General features: G+C 37.0%; 1 protein-coding gene across 1 annotated transcript in view; it reads left to right on the plus strand.

Moving 5' to 3' along the window:
• The window catches only part of LOC106882557 (A disintegrin and metalloproteinase with thrombospondin motifs 12), a 46,169-nt gene that overhangs the window by 19,683 nt on the left and 14,594 nt on the right, over window positions 1-11,892 (plus strand). Inside the window, exons 6-10 of the mRNA XM_014933311.1 lie at window positions 367-518; window positions 3,719-3,805; window positions 5,524-5,624; window positions 8,380-8,508; window positions 9,651-9,776. Of these exons, the coding sequence (XP_014788797.1) occupies window positions 367-518; window positions 3,719-3,805; window positions 5,524-5,624; window positions 8,380-8,508; window positions 9,651-9,776 (595 nt within the window). The remainder of the gene's footprint in view (window positions 1-366; window positions 519-3,718; window positions 3,806-5,523; window positions 5,625-8,379; window positions 8,509-9,650; window positions 9,777-11,892) is intronic.

Genomic DNA, 11,892 nt, shown 5'->3' on the forward strand with positions numbered 1-11,892 from the left:
ATATATATATATATATATATATATATACACACACACACACACACTTACACGCGTACAAGGGAGTGCTGAAAAGTTCCTGGCTTTAAGGGTATTGCTAAAGGCCTGATTAGAGGCCCAACCTTTCAAGTTCTTTTACAGGGCTTAGAAAAACTGAAGGACCGCTGCAATAAGTGTAAATTAACGAATCCTCCTGCATTTCCTTTTACCCTAAGCCAGGAACTTTTCAGCACCATCTCGTGTGTGTGTGTGTGTGTGTGTGTGTATGTGGATATACCTACACACATACATATATGTATGTATGTATGTATGTATGTATGTATAATATCTGTTTCTCACTGTGTCATTATTGTTGTTTTTGTTTCACAGTTAACGAAGACGATGTTTTTGAAGATGACAAACGTGTGGTGACTGTTGAGATGGCGTTGTACAACGATGCAGACATGACCAAGTTGATGGAGGCAAGGGGACATGACACCCTTCAGAAGAAAATCGATTACATCGTATCAAAGTTTAATGGGGTAATTCGTTTCTTTATCTCTGCATCCCAAATCGCTCTCTAAATCCACCCCTCTCTAGCATTCGCTCACTCCCCCGCACACGAAGATACACACACACACACATGCAAGCACGCACGCGCACGCACGCGCACGCACGCACGCACGCACCTATCCGATTCTTCTTCATCACCATTTAGTGCTGAGATTCTCAACTGGGCTCCATCTGGCTTCTAAGGCTCTATACAAGATTTTTGGAGATCCACGGAACAAAATAGTAAATTGGGGATCCACTATAGTATTTTAAGGGCTCCTAGAAAGAATTTGTTTTTAATGTATGTATTGGTATGTATTGCAAGAAACAGCGAGGTTTCTTTCTCTACCATTTTACATAGTTCTCTAACATTTTGCATAGGCGCAGGAGTGGCTGTGTGGTAAGTAGCTCGCTTACCAACCACATGGTTCTGGGTTCAGTCCCACTGCGTGGCACCTTGGGCAAGTGTCTTCTACTATAGCCTCGGGCCGACCAAAGCCTTGTGAGTGGATTTGGTAGACGGAAACTGAAAGAAGCCCGTCGTATATATGTATACATATATATATATATATATGTGTGTGTGTGTATGTGTTTGTGTGTCTGTGTTTGTCCCCCCAACATCGCTTGACAACCGATGGTGGTGTGTTTACGTCCCCGTAGCTTAGCAGTTCGGCAAAGAGACCGATAGAATAAGTACTAGGTTTCCAAAGAATAAGTCCTGGGGTCGATTTGCTCGACTAAAGGCGGTGCTCCAGCATGGCCGCAGTCAAATGACTGAAACAAGTAAAAGAGTAAAAGTGAGAAGAGAGAGAGAGTTCAACCTACGCAAGTTATTGTGTATAAAACAAAATAGGAATTCCGAAAGAAGTTTCTTTAAAACTAGTTTTTAAACATCGAATGGCTATGGGGGTCTTCTAGAATATAATAGTAATTAAAGGGGTCCATAGATAAAAGAAAAATGGTTGAGAACCCCTGATCTAGAGGGATTCTAGCCCAAACTACTGATGATTGGCTCTTTTTATGTTACGTCATATACCGATGCTCTATTGCCGCCAAGAACTCCGACAATTGCGATACTATTACCTTCCACATCAAATAGGCTCCAAACAAGCTGTCACGGGAGCTTCTACATGGTCGTTTGACTGCGAGAAATAAGAGTTGAATCTCTCAATTTTACACCCTAAACACGTTAGGTCATGTAGTCCACGATACACAATGCCTGAGACAAGGAAAAAGACAAAACGGGATGTTCCCGAAGTGTTTTGCCTTTTTATAATCGGTTTGCCCAGTTAGGTTTTATTTTACCCGTAACCACCATCACCACCACCGCCACCACCACCGACCGCCCTACTACCACCACCACCAACAACAACAACAGCAGCAACAACAACAACAGCAACAACAAAGTCTTACACTAGGTTCATCATGAGAACCGTCTTGTTAAGTCACATGGAGTTCCAATCCTTTTGTTTCTCTTGGAACTGTTCTTTCGCAGCATGTATAGCAAGGATTCCATTCAACCCATAATCCATTGACTATAACGCTTCAGAGTTGATCATATTACTCTTCGTTTCTCATAAACTTTCCGTACGCAAGTGTCTTAAGGATGCAGCACAGACGTCTCATTGCCGTCTTGAACTGCTTCAACTATAAACAGAGACTGAAAAATAAAAATAAAAAAGACCCATAGAAACAGCACCGCAACGATGAGATGACGACCTAATTTTTACATTAAGGCGCAATAATAATAATCTGCACAATCTTTAAACATCACAATTTACCAACATATGAATAACGTATAACTAGACCAACGAGCCACTCTTCTTGCTCTCTCTCTCTCTCTCTCTCTCTCGAAAATCTCTCTCTTTCCCTCTCGCTCTCTCCTTCCCTCCCCCTTTCTCTCTGTATGTCTTCTCCAGAACCTTCTTCCTTTCAATTTTCCGGTCGTCACCAATGTTCAAGATTTTCCCACCGACTTACTAAAAATGTACATTAACAACAGAAGACAACTTTCTGTTTAGAATTGAATCATCTGTTTGACCGAAAAAATTATGACTGATATTAAATGATGGAGAAATGGAACTTTATTATTATTATTATTATTATTATTATTATTATTATTATTATTATTATTATTATTATTATTATTTTTTTTTTTTTTTTTTTTTTTTTTTTTTTTACTGAGAGTTAGCTTAATTTCACGAGATAGATACCACGAATATAATGTTATAGCGTCATAACAGAGTGAGATTTCAATTCTCCATTACTTTTGACTGTAAAACGATCGGTCGTCTTGGCTGATATATACACCCACATCAATGTTACTGCAATAACTATACTGTAAATTAAATCGATGAACTAAAAACTTCTAATTCGTGAACGAGAGAAAAAAAAAACTTGTTCTTTTATTTTTATTTTAAGAAGTCAGAGTTTACTTCCATATCCAACTTCCTCATGAATGAGATAAATTTACAAGCTCAGTATACATGTTGTACAGGTGTAACAGTCTTTTCTACTCTAAGCACAAAACCCGAAATTCTTGGGGAGGGGGCAAGTCGATCAGATCAACCCTAGTACGCAACTGGTACTTAACTTATCGACTCCGAAAGGATGAAAGGCAAAGTCGACCTCGGCGGAATTTGAACTCAGGACGTAAAGGCAGGTGCAATACCGCTAAGCATTTCGCCCGGCGTGCTAACGTCTCTGCCAACTCGCCGCCTTTGTACAGGTGTAATATGTATGATTTTTGTGGTTGCTGTATACCAGAGTCATTAAGAAGTTCGCTTCGCAACCAGAATATCACGTGTTCGATCCCATTGCATGGAATCTTGGGCAGATATCACTTTGTATAGCCATGGGTCGGTTAATATCTTGAAAGTGAAATCGGGTAGATGGAAACTGTATAGAAGGCCATCAGGTGGATTGTACCCGCAATTTAAAATAATACAGCTTTGTCACACGTAGTGCCACGCCGATTCTGCATGAGAATTACTTAAAGGTGCCTATGCCTCTGGAATACTCAGCCACTTACAGGATAATTTAGGAGCAGGTAATTCAGTTGATAGAACCATTGAATCCTCGTCGTCGAATAACGTAGATCCACCACCACCAAATCACCACCACCACCAAATCACCACCACCACCACGACCATTGTGCATGATTTACGGGTGTAATATATATGTTTTACAGGTGCAATATGAATACACAAAAATTGAACAACTCAAACATAAAGTGGTGTTTCAAATTAAAAAAATGGAATTTTGGACAGAGAATCCGGTAAGTTATTTCACTTTTTCAGTCATGCAAATGCATTTTCCGGTTTCAACTTTATAACAGTTTTATTATTTTTTTACTGATAAAACTTAGAGAAGATTTGGCAGTTAAGGATACTCATCAATGTGCATTAGCTAATTTCCATCGCATGCCGACATCACAGGCCACCTCTTTAGTTACTCTAAGATTCTTGACCTCATTAAGTCCTAGTTAGAACTATACTATTGATTTTCCTGGCGTAGTTTGGCCGATAAATTGAAATAACGTTATTTTTGCTATCTATATCAAAGGTCACGAGTGGACAGAATCGTGAGATCCTCGAACAAAAATACCTTTCAGTATTTAATTCTGGCACTTTACATTTCATGTTCAAATCTGCTGAGATCAGCATTTTATTTTATACACATCGAGTAGAAAAAAATAAAACACCAATCAAGTACTGGTGTCGGCATCAGCGATTAACCTCTCCCCACAAAATTTTTGGCCTTGTACTTAGGTAAACGAATTATATATGTACCAATCTTTATTTACGCTCCAATTTCTTTAAAACAACGTACAGATGGAAGCATAAAAATATATTATCTGAAATATTGGTTTCGAATTTTGGTACGTGCCAGCAATTTCGAAGAAATGGATAAATCAATTACAACGGCTAGTACTTATCTTATCGACCCCGAGAGGATGAAATGCAAAGTCGACTTCGGCAGCATTTGAACTCAGGACGTAAAGACAGACAAAACGCCGCTATGCATTTTCCCCCGGCGTGCTGGCGATTTTCCTAGCTCGCTACCTTACCTAAATTTAAAATATTAAGAATATTATGCGTAATTTAAAGGCGGCGTCTCTTCCGACTTTACGAACTGAGTTCAAATGCTGCCGGGGTCGACTTTGCTTTTCATCCTTTCGGGATCGATAAAATAAGTACCACTTGAATACTGGGATCGATATAACGGATGCATGTGGGTTTGTATATTTTCAATGTCTCACTTTACATTGATGCTACTTTATATAAAGCATATGATACCTTCGTTTATGGCCCGTAAACTCGTAAACTTAGTGTTGTGATAAACAAAAATCATTAAGAAACTACCAGACTTTAAAAAAAAGTAGTGAGATTAATTTGATTAATAAAAAAAGCCCTTCAATGTGATGTCCCAGCGAGACCACAATCTTATGACTAAGAATGAAACAAGTACAGAAAATATCTCAACTTTCTTTTTATACCCATCCATCTTTTGTATTTTCGTAATATATCGCTTCTGTTTGAGACAGCGAGTTCGCAGAACTGCACAACGGGCAAATTGCTTAGCGGCATTTCGTCTGTCTCTATGTTCTGAGTTCAGATTCCACCGAGGTCGACTTTATTTTCATCCTTCCGAGATAGATAAATAAGTACCGGTTGAGCACCGGAGTCGATGTAATAGATTTACTTCTCCCCAAAAGTTTCTGGCCTTGTACCAAAAATTTAAAACCGATATATTCTTTTCTGTTTAAATTACATCATTCTAGCCATCTTTGTTTTCTCAATCTTCTTTGATTTTACATTCTAACATTTAAAAAATTCTAATAGTCTTTCAGTCTTTCTATTATCACTTCCATACTCTTCTATTCATTATTCTCTCAATGATTCTACACTAGTTTTATCAGTCTCCTCTTCACTTCTTCAAACCAAGAAACATTAACATTCGTATAATTTATTATTGTTGCTGTTTTCTTTGAAGAGCTGGTTTCTGTTATCAAACAAACTGAACACGATGTTAAGTTCCCTTTGTAAATGGAACGCGGACAAAGAACCTTTTGATCTCGTTTATCTCATTACAGGGTATTGTATAATTCATTTCCCTATCAAGTTTCTTGAAAATATTTATTTTAAATAAATAATTATTAACGACCGAAGCAGAATAAATGCCAAAAGGCAATCTTTATATCCAACGTAATGTGGATACTGTGGTATTTACCTTGAAAAGACCTTTGACGTGAACGTACGGTGAATAAAAATACACATGTTTATATCGTTGGCAGACGAGAATTGTCGGCTACGGGCGCTGGAACTGCATACGGGAGGTTCTCTCAAGGTAAATAGCTGAGTATTCAGTATTCTAATTAAACAACTACTTTAAGTTGGATATAAAGATTGCCGTATTTTTAATATTTATTTTCAAATTTAGATTGTATCACATCATGTGATGGGTAATGCTGGAAATATACTTTTGCCTCAGTAGATAATATAATGTAAAACCACAGACGTAACTGGCAAGCAAGCATGGTCTGGTGATGTGTACCACGATTTAGCTAGTGTTTTTAGGGACGTATGTAGGCCGTGAGCAAACATACACATTTTTGCAGCCCTCTCAACTCTTGACCTCGGTGAATATTGAGGATATGCAGCTGGATGAGAAAAGGACTGCACGAGCACGAAGCTGAATAGATTGGACCAATGTGAAATGAAGCGCCTTGCTCAAGGACATACGTTACCTGGTCCAAGAATCGAACCCGCGACCTTATGATCATGATCCCAACACCTTACACACTAGACTACGTACCATCGTTTAATGTAATATTACATAGGTATAATAGTTATAATATTACTTTTTAAAATAATATTTCACGGTGATTGTACAAAATAAAAAAATGCAAAATGAATACCAATTTTCGAAAATGAAAATATTTATTAGATTAAATTCAAATTAAAAACATATTTCTCAATTGTATTTAATCAAAAAATATGTTATCAATATAAATAATAATGTTTACGGAGATGCACTTGCATAGCAAGTGACCTGATCTGAGATCGTGTGCTGGAACGAAAACAATTGCAGCGTGGAAGGTATTTATAAGCCATTTAAAATAACACACAAAATCCGTTAGATTCACTTCAACATTTAAATTTAATTTGTCAAAATATTTTCGTCGCTTTGAGACCGCGACCTGTTCACCCGAGACCGCGACCTGTTCACCCGAGACCGCGACCTGCATCTCAGATGCAGCACAGAATTTTGTCAGAATTTAAATGTTGAAGTGAATCTAACGGATTTTGTGTGTTATTTTAAATGGCTTATAAACACCTTCCACGCTGCAATTGTTTAATAATGTTTAACTATCAAATAACTAGATGTAACATTAGTTATTTAACACTACTTACATTGTCAAAACTGTATTCCCAACATTATCTGTCATATGAAAAATAACACCAAATACATAGTAACTAAGGAAGATAAATCAAATACGTTCATAATTATCTTCTTTCGGAGGCGGACAGACTGAGAGGGCGGACAAACGGTGACAGACAAACTGCCAGTAACATTAATAGATTTTTTTCGTTATCGTCATCGCTGCCATCATAAAATTAACTTATTATATGTAATAATTAAATTACATAGTATGCACTCTATTGTGTTTAGTAATGCTTGTGATCTCCAAATCCGCGGAAATAGTGTTTTATATGAAACCGGTCCATGATGCAAAAAGGATTTGCGACAGCTGCCTTAGAGGATGGGATGGTCATGGCTAGAAGGTTTTTCATCATAAGCCTGTTTATTCAGTCAGTATATGTTTGGGTGAAGGGGATGAATAACAGTAATAACAACGTGACTCAGTGTGTGACAAAAATTGTATCTTGGGTTGTTCCTTTAAATTACTGGTATAAGCCAGCCATCAGACGTCCTCGCAGTTTTCCTTTACCAATTTTCCTACAAAGCTAGGTTTCGGTTGCTTAATCAAGCAGTGTGATATTCTTGAGCGAAAAAAAAAATAGTAATAATAATTTCACGTTGCCCCAGTTCACTTAGCTGTAAATGAATAATCCTACGACGTATTGGTATCTCATTCAGGGAGATTGTTTAATTTCGGTCACTTAATCACCATGGAAACCAGGTAACCGGTCTCACGAGTCCCAAAACTCGATGATAGTAATGTCCAAGACACTTGCTTGACTCTTGACCCAACTTGAAGTGATTTACCCAAAATGCCATGTTGTGAGATCGAATCTAGGATCTCGTGATTGTGAACGAATGTCATCATAATTGAGCTATGTTGTATCCATTATTTTTAATGTATGCAATGTCATGAAATATTGCAGGTAGCTCACTCGACTTTGCACCCGTTCATTGTCTTCTTGGCCAAGTAAAAAAAAGAATCTGATATCCTTAAACACTCAAGGCTGGCAGAATCGTTAGTACGCCGGGCGAAATGCTTAGCGGCTTTTCGTCTGTCGTTACGGTCTGAGTTCAAATTCCGCCAAGGTCGACTTTGCCTTTTATTCTTCTGGGGTAGATAAAATAAGCACCAGTTGAACACTGGGATCAATTTAATCGACTTAGCCCCTTTCCCCAAACCTGTTGGTCTTGTGCCAAAATTTGAAACCAATATTTTAAACACTGAATCCTTGACGTTCTGTTTCGAATCCTATAGAGGTTGGTTTCGCTTTTCATCACTCTAGGCTCGATGAAACAAGTCTCGACAAAGTAGTAGGGTCAATTTCGTCTACTGTTCTTTTCCTTTCAAAATATGTGATTTTGTATCTATTTTGAACATTCGATAACATTTTCCAACGATAGTAATTTTGTTTCTCTTTCTAGGCATAGACCAATCTATCCCATTGGACTTGCATTTGTAGGTGGAGTATGCAGGCCAAGAAGTCGATGTGGGGTTTCTATGGGAGCAGCATGGGGAAGATACGTGGCCATCGCTCACGAAATAGGACACATGTAAGTATATGAGAAGAATTTTTGAACTGCTATACTTTTTATGTTGAAAGTGAAGGTGCGTGGACTGGTGGTTAGGGTATTACACTCATGATCGTAAAATCGTGGTTTCGGGAATGGGCGGTGCATTGTGCTCTTGAGTAAAATACTTCACGTTGCTCCAGTTCATTCAGCTATAAATGACCCCACGACGGATCGGCGTCTCGTTCAGGAGGAATATATGATTTTGGTCACTTATATTCCTTGACAACCGGGTCCTATGAGTTCTAGAACTCGAAGACACTGATGTCGAGGGGTCTTACATTACTTTTTCTTTTATGTGAAGGCGCGAGTCTTAATGATTAAGATGTTGAACTCACGATTGTAATTTCGCTGTTTTGAACTTCAGAATACGCGTTGCGTTCTGGTCGCGAACAGAACACTTTATTTCACGTTATTACAGTCCAATCAACTGAAAACGAGCTCCAGTAACAGTGGCGAGTTAACCCTGCGATGGATTGGCGTCTTGTTCGGAGGATAATTTTGTACTTTCAGTTGCTTATACGGTATAGAAAACGAGATGGACTCTGATTTAATGGACCTGTAACCTCGTGGCAGACCAGGGAAAGAAAGAAAGATAGATAGATAGATAGATAGATAGATAGATAGAGAGAGAGAGAGAGAGAGAGAGAGAGAAAGAGAGAGAGAGAAACTTTTATTGAGTTATTAATTTGTAACACCTAAATCAAATATCTCTTACAACCCAAAACCAATACTGTCAAATACATGCGAGCAACAATATATGTCAACTAATAAGGCAGCGAGCTGGCAGAAACGTTAGCACGCCGGGTGAAACGCTTAGTGGTATTTCCTCTGACTTTACGTTCTGAGTTCAAATTCCGTCGAAGTCGACTTTGCCTTTCACCCTTTCGGGGTCGATAAATTAAGTACCAGTTGCGTACTGGGGTCAGTCTAATCGACTGGCCTCCTCCCGCCAAATGTCGGGCCTTGTGCCTAGAGTAGAAAAGAATATGCATCAACTAATAGTCAGTGTTAACGTGATATGAACTGCTTTAATAATTCAGTTATGTATTCTTTCTAGTTGACTTTTGATGTGTTTAAACTGAAATCATTTTTGAAATCTATTTTCTCTTTATGTATTCTAGTTTGGGGATGCCTCATGATGCCAATACTCCGTGCAAGTCATACCCGAGTGTCGACAGAGGATTGATGGGTGGCAAAGGGACAGATTTCAGTAATTGTTCTGTAGAAAGATTTGAAAAGAAAATCTCGTAAATAAGAAATTTGATCTTTTTATTATTTATTTCCTCCTATTTCCAAGGTTATTCAGTGAATAATCATTTGATTATACATTTACTATTCTTTTTTCTCATTTTCCAGTGATGTGTAAATTTCGAGGTAACAGTCTGAGTTAAAATTTTGTTTATGACGTGGGTAAATGATTCTTAACCAAGTCAACATTTGCATGAATCATTTTTGCTGTATATACAAAGCGATGAGTGGGTGGAAAGTTTATATCTTTAACACCCTAATATCTATCGACTCATAACAGATTCCCAAACATATTTTCTATTGTCAGCGCTACTTTGATGTCAACGATCAAAAAGAAATCTAAATTTTCAATGATTAATAAGGAGGGTGTTATATTTCGATTGCTATCCACTAATCTTGATTGTGTTGGTGTAGGTGGTAAAATAACAAAAACAAATAATCATAAAAAGAATCATAAAAAGAATAAAAAACAAATAATCATAAAAAGAAAAATGAAACCATCCTCAAGATATCATTCAACCATGGTAGTGGTTGAATATATTCTTAAGTCTACCATTTCGTCAATCGCAGCAGATTCCAAGCTTCACCACTAATTCAGTCCTCAAATAAATTGCAAACTGGTAATAGTTTTAAAGAGGATACCTACACAGCTACACTTTGGCATAGATAGTTTGAGATTTGATTCAGTAGAAAAAAAGTTACATCAAAATGTGTCAGACCTCAAGTGGGCAGTAAGGCAGATATTCATCTTCAATTAACATAATTTTTTAAATTTTAAATTAAAAGTATACTTTTCTTAGGCTTAAATGATTGTAAAAATGCAAGAGGAATTCAGAATCGTTAGTCGCATTGAACAAAAATTAGTAGAAAAACAGTTATGAGGTAAAATGTTATGAAATTTAATGTCAATAAGTGAGGAAGTAAGAAGTAACGCTTAAGCAATAAGAATAAAGAATATATTTCTAAATGAATACTTATACGCTAAAACGGCGAGCTGGCAGGAACGCTAGCACCCTGGATGAAATAGTTAGCGGTATTTGAGCTGTCTTTACGTTTTGAGTTCAAATTCCGCCGTGGTCGACTTTAACGTACAGATTATTTAATTAATTATTTTATTAACTAAACACTTTCAAACTGCCGATACTGGTAGAATGTGTCACATAGAAGAGGGTTTATTCTTAACGTTTTTGACAAAATTTTGTATTTTAGAAGCGGTATTTCGTCTGTCTTTACGTTCTGAATTCAAATTCCACCGAGATCGACTTTGCCTTTCATCCATTTCGGATCTATTCAATTTGACGTACAGATTATTTAATAAATTTTTTTCAACTAAACACTTTCAAACTTCCGATACTAGTAGAATGTGTCATAGAACAGAGTTTACTCTTAATGTTTTTGACAAAATTTTACATTTTAGAAGTTATTTCGTCAGAAGTTACAGAGTGACAATGGACAAATTCGTGTTTGATAAGTGCCAATACACGAAACTCTCTAACTTCTGCCGATGATATACATGCATATTACATATATGTGTAAAAAAATCTCATCATGCAATCGAACCAATGAAAGAGCCTCTACCTGGTTGCTCGACATACTAGAAATAGCAGCCAAAGTATCCCCCTACCTAAATCACACGCCCTTTGTATGGAATATCCTAGATTATCCCTAAAAAGACGGTTTGCTGAAGACTGGAATGTCTTTGATGATAGCTTTGAAGTATCAAGGTTGATGTGAGGCTAAATAACAACAACATTATGGTAAATTTCTATATTAATACCCGCACGATTTTCACTAAGAAAAGAAAAATTGATCTTTTGCGTGGAATCAAGTACCCTGACCTCCTAATATGCTGCAAATCCCTTATTTTGGTTCGGAAAAAATGAGGTGGCATATAAAAGCTCCTATTTCATTATGTCGACTATGATTTAATGATACCAACTTGCAATAGCAGTTTTATGGGGTTGGACCGAGTTGTGTCGATATAATGTACGATAAATATAATAATAATAATAATAATAATAATAATAATAATAATAATAATAATAATAATAATAATAATAATAATAGTAATAATAATAATAATAAAAACAATAATAATAATGATAATCCATGGAT

Source organism: Octopus bimaculoides, chromosome 3, assembly GCF_001194135.2.
Source record: "Octopus bimaculoides isolate UCB-OBI-ISO-001 chromosome 3, ASM119413v2, whole genome shotgun sequence".
Classification (NCBI taxonomy): Eukaryota; Metazoa; Mollusca; class Cephalopoda; order Octopoda; family Octopodidae; genus Octopus; species Octopus bimaculoides.